This window comes from Diceros bicornis, chromosome 2, assembly GCF_020826845.1.
Source record: "Diceros bicornis minor isolate mBicDic1 chromosome 2, mDicBic1.mat.cur, whole genome shotgun sequence".
Lineage (NCBI taxonomy): Eukaryota > Metazoa > Chordata > Mammalia > Perissodactyla > Rhinocerotidae > Diceros > Diceros bicornis.
The window spans coordinates 68441781-68457615 of record NC_080741.1 but is presented as its reverse complement, the minus strand read 5'-3'; the positions used below and the strand labels follow the sequence as shown (position 1 = coordinate 68457615).

The 15835-nt window shown below is 37.4% G+C and overlaps 1 protein-coding gene across 4 annotated transcripts in view; it reads right to left on the bottom strand.

The window, feature by feature from the left end:
• Nucleotides 1–2199: 2199 nt before the first annotated feature.
• Nucleotides 2200–15835, bottom strand: part of MITF (melanocyte inducing transcription factor) — a 214099-nt gene continuing 200463 nt past the window's right edge. For all 4 annotated transcript variants that reach the window (XM_058562867.1, XM_058562884.1, XM_058562875.1 and 1 more), the window contains exons 8-10: nt 15278–15353; nt 11371–11518; nt 2200–5723 (exon numbers count right to left, since the gene is read on the bottom strand). In XM_058562867.1, the coding sequence (XP_058418850.1) occupies nt 5322–5723; nt 11371–11518; nt 15278–15353 (626 nt within the window). In that variant the 3' untranslated portion in view covers nt 2200–5321. The remainder of the gene's footprint in view (nt 5724–11370; nt 11519–15277; nt 15354–15835) is intronic.

Sequence of the window (15835 nt, the reverse complement as noted above, 5' to 3'; positions counted from 1 at the left end):
AAATTTTATGTATAAACAGGGGCTTGACAATTTTAATATGGCAAATGTACTCCGAACTTCTTTGTTGTTGTTGTTGTTACATGCCTCTTGGGAAAACCAGGAATGGAACGGAAGCGTCTTCATTTAAATTCTGCACAAGATGTATATTACGGATTCATGTTAGTATAGGTGAGGACATGAAGTCATTGCTATTGAGCCTCAGATGTGGCAGCAAAGAATTAAGAGATCACCACCATCTCTCTCTAAATATAATGAAAATCTAACTTTACAACACTCCTCTTAATCGCGCTTTCCTCATGCTACTTGGCTATGCATTAAATCTTGGCATACACAAAAAATAAAAACAGGGTATTTCTAAAGGTTCATTTATGTTGGCTGGATTATGAAGATTAACTCCTCAGATGGTGTTCCAAAGAAGTCATCAAATGTGAGTATAATTGACAATAAAAACCTGAAAAACATTTAAATATTGATGGAAAGTGAACAGATAGGATATAGTCAAGCCTCCACACTTTAGATACATAACATCAGTGCGTATCAAAAAGGATTAAGTTTAATTCTCTAGGGAATATAATGGAGATTTCAGCTTCAGCAAGGCATATTTTATGGAAATAATATAGTATAACAATTCTCATGGCAGAGGCATACATGCAGAGTATATAGGTTTAATACAATCTAAATTTTAGCTCTTTTGTGCTGAAGATGTTTTAAAAATGTGACAAATTGGATTTATTATTAATTCTCTAAAATATTCTACTCCTGAGTCCTAGAGACAGCAAGGTCCTCTTCTCCAAATTAGCTTGTAGCTTCTGTCGCTTTGCCAATTCACAGAAATATTAGCCCTATGCTAAAATGCAGCGTTTTTCAAAATGTGCATGTTACTGTTGATACATATGATGTTTTTAGGTGGTCCAGGAGTATGTTTTAATAATGAAGGTGATTATGATGATAATAGAAAAATAGCTGCCATTTACTGAGTATTTACATGTGCTGCCAAGCAAAAATTCTAGTGTATTAATTTGAATGGTTTTCACAAGAACACTAAGTGGTAGCTACTATTACTATCTCCAATGAACAGAAAGGAAATTGAGGTGCAGAGAGGCTAAATAACTAGTTCAAAATCACACAGCAGGAAATGGGCAGAGATAAGATTCAAACTCAGAAAGTCTAGCTGAGAGTACACGTTTATGTTCTGGTAATAACGCTATAACACATAATTATGTTTTTTTTGGGGGGGCAGCTAGAGATTAAGGATTCTTACAGATTATTAAGTAAATGTTAATAGGCAAATGACAGATCAGAAATTTGAGTTCAAGTCCCACTGCAGACCTCCTGAGATGAATGGCTCCAACGTGCAACTTACCTGTTTTCAATGTTGCCCAGAAAATTCTCTTATCCAGATAGGAAACCTTCCCATTTTCACGTTTTTAAGACATCATATAATCACATTTCTATGGGAAATATAAATAATTCAAATAACTCTGAAAAAGAAAAGGCTCAATTATTGTATATTACAATTTAAGAAAAAAAAAATAAAACTTAAGAAAAAGCTGACAATCAGATCAGAAGTGTTACAGGAAGTTTCTTGCTCATTTTCTCCAGAGGTTATACTGGAATATTTTTTGAAGAGGGCAGAAGTTTAAGGTCTAGCTAGGGAATAAAGACATGTTTTGTCTGACACTTCCCAAGTCAAATCCAACATTTATCAAATGATTCATAAGTACTGTATTAAAAGAAAAAAAAAAAAACCAGCCAGGAGCTGGCAACCTGGGTATATTAAGCTTTCATTATTGTAAACTTGTATTTTAAAAACCCAATATCTTTTTCGTAAATATGCAAGAGTTTTTCTAACAATTTCTCTTTTGGTAAAGCCACCGCTCACTGAAACATTTTAAATAAAACTTTTATATCTAAAATGAATTCTTGGCATGTGGGAGTTCAAAATCTCCCCAAATTCAGAGGGGTAAAGAAAAGCTGCATAATTATAGTTCATCTGAGTGTAAGTCATAAAGTAATCAAAAATGTTTAAAACCAAAAGGTAATATTTTAGAGTGGCATTTAGAACAAAAAAAGTACTTACTGGCATTTTTAAAATTTTCGTGCAATTTGTTATTCATTAAATCAGAAGAAAATGTGCGCTACAATTTCTGATAAGGCAAACAATATTCAAAATTGGCATTAACTAAACACAACTGGCCATTATGTGAAAAACCAAATGCTTTAATGAGGCTATCAAGAACAACAGTTCAATTATTTCATTGGATACATTAATATTGATCCATAATATACAGTGCTATGGACCATACAGAAATTATTGCTGCATCCAACAGCAGGTGACTATTATTAACATTACAGTACCAAGCGTCCGCAGGAGACAGTCATTTGTCATTTTTTTTCAAGAAATAGGGTTTTTTAATATACTGTTATCAACATCAACTTTTCCCCAGTGCATTTAAAAAAAATATTAATAAGTGCATTCCTTTGTGCTTTATTTTATGTCTTTTAACGTCCTATGTATTTTATTTGTTCTTATTGCTTTATTATTTAAAAACAACCAGAAAGAACTTTGTCATCCTATGTATGACCAGGTTGGTTGTACCGTTTTTGGCAAAGTCAGGTTTGGTATTTTCATTGCCTTTACCCATAGGCAGGTGGACCAGTTTGGCATTTTGGTCACTCCATATGGAGGCCCAACCCCGAGTCACAATTCTGTACACAGGGATGGGGGGAGCGGTGTGGATCATTCTCTCGTTGTCACAAATGGCGAGCCCAAACCGGCATCTCTTGGCTTAACTAGTCCCTAAAACGAATCCACACTCTATTTGGCAAAAAAGAAATAAATCAATCCACCCCCGAGGTCGCAGCATCCTCCTGAGCTTGCTAACCCGCCACTCCCAGAAATTGTCTCTTAAGTAGAAGGGGATGGGAAAGCAGGCGACGGCAAGCTAAGGAATTGCGAGAGTCAGAGCAGTGGTACAAGATGCCATGCTTTCTCGCAACAAAGCTTTCTACTAGGTCGCTTAACCCTGGCCATATTCCCTGGGCCATGTGTTAGTCAACCTTGCTCTATTTTTAAGAACCCTCAAAATCAGCTAAGGAAAACTAGCATCATACCATCGTGGTCTTTGAATTTGCACCCAGCTCCCCTCCCCCCATATAAATATGAAGAGAAAGACAATGGTATGATTGTATCAATGAACACTATGGTACAATTAGCTGTTCATGCAGATCTGCATCACTATTCTAGGAAAAGAGCTATACAATTAAGGGGGTTGAAAGAATGGGAACTAATTTTCCCTACCCCCTTAAGTAATAAAGCTATAAAACTGATAGCATCATCAATGTTCCAAGGATTCTCATTGCCCAACGTGCACGGGAACTATGTGGTTGATTATTTTCACATAAGCCATCCATTCATACATCTGACAATCACTCCTTCCCTCTGAACCCTCCAACACCCATCACCAATTCACAGCTGATATTTAGACTCATTTTCTTTTTTTTAACAACCCTTCCTGAATAAGGTTTCCTGATGAAAGAAGTTGGCACTCTGTCACTAAAATATATTTAATATTAAAAATATCTGAAGGAAAACTGGAAGCTCTTATATTGTCTACATAGGCACCATGCTACATGTTCCTCTTGACTATACATACCATCTTGAAACTTTCTCCTACATTACAGTTCAGTCAGTGCTAGTCCAAAAAAGACTACTGCTGTATTTAAGGCACTTCATTCTGAATGGATATGCTTTATGCCACTTGCTATTCAATTGTAGGCTGCTACTGAAAAATTCCATTCAACAGCCTGGCTCTTAACACCATATGTCATCTGTATAAAACATCTAGGCTTGATACAATACATGTAACACTACTGTTATTAACATAGGACTACACAAGTAGATAATGCACTGAAACTAACTTTACAACATTGCTGCTTGTTAAAACATTGTTATCAAGTAACAGTAATTTGCCAATACAGTATTTCTCTCTTTAAAAAAGTTCAGCAGGTTTGCTGAAATAAACACCAATTTCAATGACCATAATGGGCGTATTAACGCTATGGTTATCAGTTTCCAAGAATATTGCTATTTTTATATCGCTAAAAATAAATATGTAAGTTTATTCTCTCTAGAAAGCTGATTTTAACCTATTAATACTACACCTTAAATGTGTCGAAAAACAGTTCTGAGTGAGACTGTAATATACAAAAAATTTGCAAAGCTCTCTTTAAACACAAGATCTTGCATAAAAGTTTTCTTTCATATGTGTACAAAGAATGTGGAAAACCACCAGTGAGTTGTAAAAATATTGAAAACTTGCCATTTTAAGATGCATATTCTTACAAATTAATACAAACATATTGAAAAGAACAATGATGATAAAGAGTCTATACAAATCAAATAAACAGTAAAACATAATTTAAAAATAAAAATAGTAAAGCCAATTAGATGTGCCCAGTTCGGTTTTCTTATCAAAAGAGAAAATAAAGAACAAAAAAAGTAAAACTTTCAGTGCTCCTCAACATTTTACCTTGAGAGGACATTAATTTCCATTTCAAAATAAAGTATATCTTATGAAAAACTGAACCACATTCATTGATGAAAACTGTAACAGAGCACAGAGTGAATAAGAGCAAGATCAGACCCCATGTTTCAGAGCCTTGTCTATCTCCCTTCAATTTCAGTTGCACCTAAGTAAGGTATCAGTTACATTTTCTAACCAGACAATCCTCTTGAAAATAGTTGCATTTCTTTTCTTTTATGGAATATAGTATTTCTTTAAATAGTTTACAGTATAAAGACTAAAGGATGCTAGAAGGGTACTGTATCTTTAAGGCAGTACCAATAAATCAATACATTTACAAAATGGAAAAGGGTTAGTGTGGATTTCTTGTCTTCTTTCCTTTCTCTCTCTTTTTTTTTTTGGTTGCTTTACATTCTTTCGATTAAACTTTACATTTAATTTCCAAGGAAGTCACAGGCATAAAAATCTCAAACCAAGTTTCCCCTGAATAAAAATGGACAGAAATTTCTCTGACGCAAATCTTCTTGCTCAGAAAGCTCAAGTCCAGGGTGACTTCAGTTCACAGATACTGTACACTTACTGTACAATACTTTGGAGGCATCTGTAGTTGTAAAATAGAATATACAAGTCTGTTTCACAAAATTCTAAAAATAAAATATATCCTGGGCTATTGATAAAGCATGAAAAAAAAATTTCATATCAAAGGAAAATTATCAAGAAAACCCCTTCAGGTAAACTATTAAACCGACTAATCAAGAAAGGAAGCAGTTTGTGAGGATGCAGAGGAGGGATTTGCTAACAAGCGTGCTCGGTTTCTTCCATGCTCATACTGCTCCTTCGGCTGCTGGTTTTGGAAGCTCCGGGGGAAACTGATGAAAGAAGAGGATCAGTTACACCAACAGGAGAAAGAGTATCATCCATCAGGATGTCTTCCAGTTTGGATCCCATTTTCGTGGGGACGCCGTAGGCTTGGCTGCTCTCGGTCCCAGTTCCGAGGTTGCTGTTGAAGGTGATGCTGCCATCTGTGAGATCGAGGGTGGTTGTACAAGTTAGGTCTGCGTGATGCTGAAGGAGGTCTTGGTTGCAGTTCTCAAGAGCAGGTTCTTGCTTGATGATCCGATTCACTAAATCTGGAGAGCAGAGACCCGTGGATGGAATAAGGGAAAGTCCATGAGCTCGAGCCTGCATTTCAAGTTCCTAAAAGAAAAGTAAAAATCAGACACTTAAATAGATGAAGCACAGAGGATTTTAGGGCACTGAAATTACTGTATGTGATACTATAACGAAAGGTACATGTCATGTCATGACGCTTTTGTCCAAACTCATAGGGTGTACAACACCAAGAGTGAATCCTAATGAAAGTAGGGACTTTGGGTGATTGTGATGTGTCAATGTAGGTTCATCAACTGTAACAAATGTATCCTCTGGTGGAGCATGTTGATAAGCGGGGGAGGATGTGTATGTGTGGGAGCAGCAGGTATGTGGGAAATCTCTGTACCTTTTGCTCAATTTTGCTGTGCACCTGAAATTACTCTAAGAAACAAAGTCTATTAAAAAATCCCTTAGTGGGAAAACAATAAATTATTAAAATAAAATTTTTTTGCTCTTTTCAACGAACAAATGCTGTATTTCTTAAAGTATAGTACAGGTACCATTGGTAGTATATGAAATGAGTTTTAGGTGGTATATGGATTTTATGATATATTAAATATAGAGACAGTCTCAGATGTAATGTTCAGATGTAATGTTCACAATGAGGATAAGTTAAACAATATAAAAATAAAAATTCAAAATGTGAGCTGATTAAAGGAAAATATTCAGTATACAATATAGTTCTGCGGTCCCTGAACTGTACAGAGATACCCAGGAGTGCTGCAATGAACTCGTGGGGCACTGAGGATATCTTAAAATTTCATGGGAAATGGCACGCTACTGTGAGAACTATCAAACTCAAGATAGTTTACAGTTTCAGTAGTAGATTGTGCTACATTCTTTTCCATCACATCATATCAGGGCAAAGCCAGGTTTTTGGTGGTTGCTGTGATAAAAACCAAGTATTACCTTTCACCATACACAAAAATTAACTCAAAATGGATTAAATATTTGAAGGTGGGACGTGAAACCATAAAACTCCTAGAAGAAAATACAGGTAGTACACTCTTTGACATCGGTCTTAGAAGGATCTTTTCAAATGCCATATCTACTGGGGCAAGGGAAACAAAAGAAAAAATAAACGAATAGGACTTCATCAGACTAAAGAGCTTCTGCAAGGCAAAAAGAAACCATGAAAAAAACAAAAAGACAACCCACCAACTGGGAGAAAACATTTGCAAATCATTTATCTGACAAGGGGTTAATCTCCAAAACATACAAAGAACACATACAACTCAACAACAAAAAAACAAACAACTCGATCAAAAATTGAGCAGAAGATATGAACAGGCATTTTTCCAGTGAGGATATACGGATAGCCAACAGGCACATGAAAAGATGTTTAACATCCCTAATCATCAGGGAAATGCAAATCAAAACTACAATGAGATATCACTTTACACCTATTAGAATGGCTATAATTACCAGGACAAAAAAACAACAAATGGAGAGGATATGGAGAAAAAGGAACCCTCATACACTGTTGGTAGAAATGCAAACTGGTACAGCCACTATGGAAAACAGTATGGAGATTTCTCAAAAACCTAAAAATCAAAATACCATATGACCTATCTATACCACTATTGGGTATTTATCCAAAGAACTTGAAATCAAAAATTCAAAGATACTTATGCACCTTTATGTTCACTGCAGCATTATTCACAATAGCCAAGACATGGAAGCAACCCAAGTGTCCATCGACTGATGACTGGATAAAGAAGATGTGGTATATATATAAAATGGAATACGACTCAGCCATAAAAAGACAAAATGGTCCCATTCTCAACAACATGGATGGAACTTGAGGATATTATGTTAAGTGAGATAAGCCAGTCAGAGAAAGACAAACACCGTATGATTTCACTCATATGTGGAAGATAAACAAATATATGGACAAAGAGAGCAGAATAGTGGTTACCAGAGGGGTAGCGGATTAGGATGTGAGCGTAAGGGGTAAAGGGGCACATATATATGGTGACTGACATAATAATGTACAACTGAAATTTTACAATGTTATAAACTATTATGACACCAATAAAAAAATAAAAATATAAAAAAATACCAAGTATTACATGAAAATCAATGTGGAAACGAGGGTGGCAGTGTCCAATCTGATTCCAAGGTTCAAGAAGTTGTGCAGTGCCCAATAGGCACATGCATCCCATTAGTAAGTAATGTGGTTATTTAAAAATGCTATTTTTCTTTCAATTTATATGTTTTATATTTATATGTTTCAAATGGCTACTAAGTTGTTAGGACCTAAATATTTAATAAGTTGTTTCCACTTAACAAAGAAATGATAGGTATTTCTTTTGGTCTAGGGGTGTGGTGAAAAAGTTCCTAATTCACTAAGTGTGATGTGAACTAAGAAAGTTTGGGTAGTAATGGCAAAAGCTGAGAAGGTTCTACACAAGTAACTTAAGTTTGAGAAGTACCATTTAACCCATCTCACCATGGCAAATGTAAGGTTTTTTTTTTAATCCCACAAGAAAGTTCTTATCTGTATTCTTCCTACACTTTCTTACATCCTTCCTATTATGGGGTGAATTGTGTCTCTCACAAAATTATTATGTTGAGGGGCCGGCCCGGTGGTGTAGTGGTTAAGTTCGTGCACTCTGCTTTGGTGGCCCAGGGTTCACAGGTTCAGATCCCAGGCGCAGACCTATGCACCGCTTATCAAGCCATACTGTGTCAGGTGTCTCACATATAAAGTAGAGGAAGATGGGCATGGATGTTAGCACAGGGCCAATCTTCCTCAGCAAAAAGAGGAGGATTGGCAATGGATGTTAGCTCTGGGCTAATCTTCCTCACCAAAAAAAAAATGCATATATTTCATAATGTTTGTAGTTCAAATGAAGAGATGTGTTTGGAACCTTAAAACGAAACATAGCTTCTCTTTCAAAATAGGTATTATATTTTAATATTTGTATAAGGAAATAATATATTAGGAAAAGCTGCTTTTATAAATGGGTATACTAAATTCAAGAGATTAAAGACCTATGGCTACTTACTGAAGAGATGGAACATAAACAACAAAAGCCAAAAACATTTAAATATTCATGGAAAGTGAACAGATAGGATATAGTCAAGCCTCCACACTTTAGATACATAACATCAGTGCGTATCAAAAAGGATTAAGTTTAATTCTCTAGGGAATATAATGGAGATTTCAGCTTCAGCTGTAATGCATTACAGAGCTTTCCTAATTAATAATGTTTTCCATGATACGCAAAAGTTCTAAAAGCTGCCTCGCAGTGTCACTGGAAGAAACCCAAGACATCATCACCAGAGAATTTCCAATGCATATATTTCATAATGTTTGTAGTGCAAATGAAGAGATGTGTTTGGAACCTTAAAACGAAACATAGCTTCTCTTTCAAAATAGGTATTATATTTTAATATTCGTATAAGGAAATAATATATTAGGAAAAGCTGCTTTTATAAATGGGTATACTAAATTCAAGAGATTAAAGACCTATGGCTACTTACTGAAGAGATGGAACATAAACAACAAAAGCCAAAAAAAAGAGGGGAGAGGGGAAGGAGGATTTTCAAATCACATATGACCTCTACTTCACTCCCGAGATTCTAGAATGCACCGCCTAGAGGAGAACCGCCTTCTGCCTCCCTATCCCACGGCTGAAGATTACTGCAGTGAAATGAGAGAGGTGACATCTAGAAAAGTCAACAGTGTTGTAGGGCATTAGAAAGACTGGAGACCATTGTTATAAATGAATTACTCTGGTAAATAAGTTCAGTGTCCGGGATTAACATCAGTTGAAGAAACACGCTAGTCTCTAAAGTGTCATCCTTTGCATTGCCGTTCCATAAATAGTTGTACTGGCAATCTGAAACACAACCATTGTTCTACGGCAAAACCTGGTAAAAGGTGAGTCCATCTACTCAAGAAGACACAGCGTCATTGACTCTTACTGGTAAGTTGCGTTCAAAGTCAGCAAGTAAATTAAAATTACCCTTGCAAACTCCTTCGGTCATTAGCAGAGAGTCAGTTTTTCTTTCTCTTCTTCGAGACAATTTCAGAGAAAGTTATGTCTTTACACTCAGCCTGAGAGGCTGATTGTTCTAGGAGAAGTACCGAGAGCTGATACTAAAGAGGGATCCTCCATCTCATGCTCACACTGGTCTGTACACTCACTAAATGGAATGACGGATGAATTTCATATATTGTTAAAATTAGTATTTTTCCCTCTAAGAGTGTATAGGGTAAGTTAAAGATACATATGGTATAATTTCACTCTCTTTAACTACTTCTAAAATTTATATCTTGATGATAAGATCCTCTTGGTATTCCCAAGTTCCCTATAGAGATGAGCTTTGATGACAGACCACACTTTTCCCCCCAAATACTAAGGCATTTCAGTAATTTTTTTTTTGGTGACGAAGATTGCCCCTGACCTAACATCTGTGCCAAACTTCCTCTGTTTTGTATATGGGATGCTGCCACAGCATGGCTTGATGAGTGGTGTGTAGGTCTGTGCCCGGGATCTGAACCCGTGAACCCTAGGTTGCTGAAGTGGAGCCCGGGAACTTAACCACTACACCACTGGGCTGGCCCCAAGGCATCTTTGTATTTAACAACTACAGTCAATTCTCATTATTCAAGGTAGTGATTACTATAGACTGAATGTTTGTGTCCCCCCAAAATTCATACTTTGCAATCTAATCCCCAATGTGATGGTATTTGGAGGTGCAGGGAGGTTTTTAGCTCATAAGAGTGGAGCCCTCATGAATGGGGTTATTGCTCTTATAAAAGAGACCCCAGAGAGATCCCTCCCTCTTCTGCCATTTGAAGACACAGTGAGAACACAGCTCTCTATGAACCAGGAAGCAAGCCCTCATCAGACACCAAATTTTCTGGAACCTTGATCTTGGACTTCTCAGCCTCCAGAACGGTGAGAAATAAATGTCTGCTGTGTAAGCCACCGAGTCTATGGTATTTTTGTTATAGCAGCACAAATGGACTAAGACAGTTATGATCTATAAAGTCACTGTGAACACTGGATTAGTGAATACTGAACCATTGCTCATAGAGAAATACAAGGTTAGGTTCCTGTGAGTAGTCACACATTTTCATCAACCAATCAACATGCAACCTTGTTTTTTGTGTGTTTCTGTTTAAAGACACCTTATTTAATATATATCGTCAATTTATTAACATTGAGCTCACAGCCAACAGCACTATAACTCATGCCTGAACAAAACTTATCTCCATAAGGCCCATCACAGCCTTCCTGTGCTTAGACACTAGACAGCACTGCAGCACTAGGCTTAGAGGCCATTTTAAACAGCAAAATCACCAACAAAAAACACAAAAATGTGAAAAACATGCCAATATATAGACTACAAAAACGACACTGTCTACATCATGAGCTGAAACAAGAAGGCAGAGCATCGCCTTGTCGAAACTTATCTGGGAACAAGTGCATTGGGAAACAAATTTGCTGCCTTGAACACATCCGAGAACAACCATGAAAGTGTCAAAAATATTCAATTGAGGGTTACAAATAAATTTTTACCAGTTGGCAAGTTCACAAATAGGAAATCCACAAATAATGAGTATCAACTTATTAGGATCACGTAAGTCAACTTCCTCATAGCTCATTATACCCTTTCTTCTCTCATCTTAACGTCAGTAACATGCAGTAAACTTTACACGATGCATGCCATGTACCTGTATTCTGAGCAACAAATGCCGGTTGGCATGCTCCAGTTTCTTCTGTCGGTTTTCAAGTTCTTTTGCACGTTGCTGTTCTCGTTGTAACTTTCGGATATAGTCCACGGATGCTTTCAAAATGGTTCCCTTGTTCCAGCGCATGTCTCTGTAATAAAAATGGAAGAAAACAGACGTTTTCAGGATTTGAGGCTCAATGAAAATTCAATATTCAGAGCATTTAGTTTCTAAAGATGTTATAACAATTATAAGTTGATAATAGCTATCCTGCATTGAGTGCTTGCCACATGCCAGACACTATCCCCCCATTTCTTATACATTATCTCACCTAACTCAGAAAAGCACCGTGAAAGGGAGGGACGTTGTGCACGTGTTGAAACAGAGACTATTCAACTTGCCCTAGGTCACAGAGTGGAGTCAGGACTTAAATTTAGGTCTGTTGATTACAGAGTCAATATTTTTAAACACTATATTTTTATTTAAAACTTCTTATAGGTTCCTAGGAGTATTAAAGTTAATTCACTCAGATGGAATGAGCTATGGTAAAAAAAATTCCGTGAGATCCCACTACTTGGTTGTGTGCACATAAAAGTGGCATCCTTGGATTCTATCATGAATTTTCATAGACAGATTATCTAACCTCTCTCTGTCTCCATTTCCTCATCTATAAAATGGTGATACTACACTTGCATGAGCTGCTTCATTGGTATGTTATTGGAATCAAAGGAGGCACTTCCACATATGAATGTGAAAAGTTTAGAATGCAGTTCGAATAATGAAGCAGGCACTGTGTTAAGGGCTCAACATACAATTATAATAGCTATCTTTTTTTGTGTGTGTGAGGAAGACTGCCCCTGAGCTAACATCCGTGCCCATCTTCCTCCACTTTATATCGGACGCCGCCGCAGCATGGCTTGACAAGCGGTGCGTCGGTGCGCGCCCGGGATCCGAACCTGGGCCGCCACAGCGGAGCATGCGCACCCAACCGCTTGTGCCACTCGGCCAGCCCCATAATAGCTATCTTTAAATAGTATTTGTTATGTACCAGGTACTTTTTAAAGTGTTTTACAGCTCATTTAATCATAACAATCCCAATGGGAGGCACTAATATTATCCCCATTTTACAGATTGAGAAACTAAGGCACAGAGCCATTAGGTAATTTGTCCAAGGTCACACAGCCTAGGGAATCTGGCTCCAGACTCCATGACCTAAACCACTATACCATTCTTCCTCTTATGTGATTGGGTCCTCAAAACAACTAAACTAGGTAGAAATATTCTGATTCGCCCCCTTTTTTTAACAGATGAGAAATATGAAGTACAAGAATTCAAGTATCTTCCCCAAGGTCAGACATCTAGTAAGGGACTGTTTTGGAATTCAAACCAAGATGGCCCGAGCTTGGTTCCTCTCAGTTTTCAATCATTACAGCTCTAATGTACTCATATATGAGAAAATTAAGAACGCCATTAAAATGTAGGTAAAAGTGAGTTGAAAAGTTTAGAGCACTCCAGAAAAATAATTAAGAATGAAATTATAATTACATAAGTAATATTTCTGTAGCACTTTAAATTAATCTGAGCCCTTTTATAGACAATGTTCATAATGATGATGACAATGACAATGATGAAAACAAAAACAATTTAATGTATCATAAACCTCCTACTTCAAAATCTATAGCTGCTAAAAGCAGATCGGAAGTATCAGGTGGGACATGTGAATGAAGGGCCATTAAAACAAGCCACCAAGGGCCGGCCCTGTGGCTTGGTGGTTAAGTGCGCGCGCTGCAATGCTCGTGGCCCGGGTTCGGATCCCGGGTGCACATCGAGGCACCACTTCTCTGTCCATCCTGAGGCCGAGTCCCACATACAGCAACTAGAAGGATGTGCAGCTATGACATACAACTATCTACTGGGGCTTTGGGGGGAAAAAATAAAATAAATAAAATCTTTAAAAAAACAAAAACAAAAACAAAAACAAGCCACCAAGTAATTGATCCTCATACGGGTTAGATGAAGAACAAAACAGAAGTTCTCCCATGAGAGGCAGAGTTACAGCCCCCTGAGAATTCCCTGGGGTTGCTCCCCGGGGTCTGGGCACCAAAGATGGCAACCCAGGGAGGTGTCCTGAGACCCTCAGAGTGAGCAGAAAGCCAAGAGACTTAATGTTCAGAGCTAAGGCCAAAACAGAAACTTTAGCAGCCAGAGAAAAATGTGACTACACTGAAAGATGCCTTAACTAGGCCAGTAAGGTGAGAAATCAGTATTGAAACACGCAAGCAGCTACTCAATTTGTAAGTGACTATTTCAGTCAAATATATTGGGTTTTGCTTCCTTGTGAGACCCAATCAATCAATTATGCTTTGGGGCTTAAAGGAAAGGTTTTCTAACTTTTTGTTGTCGTTGTTAATGAGAGTGACCCTTTTTTCACACAGAAGTGTACACAGATCCCCAGTAAATAAAGTGACAAAAGCAGATCTGATCTAGAGGAGGAGACAGAATGGGGCTGAGACCCTGATCAGCTATACTGTTTCTCTATAGCAGCCCCAAAGCTTGCTCCAGCAACCCGGTATGGAAAACCCCGTAATACATAATAGTCCATTTTATCTTAAAACAATGCCTACAATTAAAGATCATTATCAGTTCAGATTATAAACACATAAGTATTCTAATACAACGGAGAAAGAAGATATGCAAATAGAGGCTTTCACTGTAGCCCCATAATTTCATAATATGTTGCTAAAGAGATTCACATGCTACAGTTTAAAAGAATATGCTAAAAAGCAAACGCTGATAAAGAACAGGAAAATGGGAATTCAATTTCAACTATCATGCAAGACTGACTATAGGAAATGAAGGTCACAGCCCCTTAGTAGGATAAATTTGTGCTGCAGAACTGAGAATTTGAATGTTTTGAGTTTCAAAATGGCTTTCCTAGAAACCTGGGAAAGCAAAATGTTGATGATGGAAATTGTGGTGGAACATCCATCAAAACCACCTTACAATGGGCAATGGTTTTATTTTACTTTGTCATAAATTCCCTGACAATAATGTGAATAGCAAATTTAATAAGCCTTGCATGAATAATGCTTGATTTCATCTTTACATTTTATTAGGTAGCTAAAAGGTCATATTCAAAGGCTAATTTCATAGAATGCCTGTGGGAGCCATTAAAATGTATACATCTTCTAACCCCTTACTTCAAATGGGCCAATTTCTAATGGATAAAAATTGTGTATTTGTTGTCCTATTTGCTGACATTGCTGCCAGGAAAATTATCTTTACAACTGTTATCTCTAAAAGGGGCCGGGGGCGGGGGGGGAGGCAGGGAGCCTGAAAGTCGAAACCCAAATTAGCTAACCTGTACTCAGAAGAGGATTAAAAATTACTTTTTTTTCTAGATGGGTAAAACATACAAAGAGCATGCAAGTTTTCAAAAAAAAAAAAAAATTGACCTTTTGTCTGTGGAATACTGTTAAATCTGAGGTCTCCAATATCAGCTCTCAGCGCCTACAGATATTGTCAGAGCTGAAGAACAAATAGTCAACAAATCCTGCTTTAATAGCGACTGAAATCTCTGTACTGCATGAACTGTTAAAATAACTTTTTTTGGCAGCTTGGTGCTTCTTTGCCAAGGATTCTCAGATTTCAGAAAGCCACCTCCTCACACCCAAAGCTGAACATCTCACTTCCAAGAATCCTTTTGTACAATTCAGTTTATTTCTCTTGAAATTGCAGTTTGATGAGAGTAACCAAAAGAAAGGTGTAAGAAGTAATTAAGAATGAGACAAAGGGGAGAGGGGGCACTTCTTTACTATAATTTTTATAACTGCCCAATTTTTGCAACATATGAAAAAACATTAAGGTATGAAAAAAGATACGATGCAGATTAACACGCAATTGTACTCACGGATCATTTGACTTGGGAATCAAAGTACCTAGTTCTTTAATGCGGTCATTTATGTTAAATCTTCTTCTTCGTTCAACTTCAAGAAAAGAGCACAGGAAAGGGCCATCAGTATCAGCGCCACATACACAGTCAGCACATCCCATTCAAGGCATGTGGGTGTTAACTTCCCCGGCTTAGGACAATGCAACCCCTGAACCTCTATTTCCCCGTTTTTACCATGTTTTTGGTACTGAGGTTGAAGCACTTGAAAAAATGAGCTAGCTTTATACAGAACTTGATCAGTTACAAAGCCCTGAGATATGCAATTTCTCATTCGATCCTATAACAACCCTGAAACGAGTCACTATCCTCAGTTACAAATGATGAAACATCCTTGGAGATATTAGGAACTTGAGGAGGACACCCAGCAATAAGTGGGGAACAGCCCGAACTCAACCCTGAGCCTCCAGACCAGGGGTGGCAAACTTTCTGCAAAGGGCCAGAGAGTGAGTATTTTTAGCTTTGCGAGCTAAATGGCAAAAATTGAGGATATAACTTACATGACAGAGAGAAAACAGA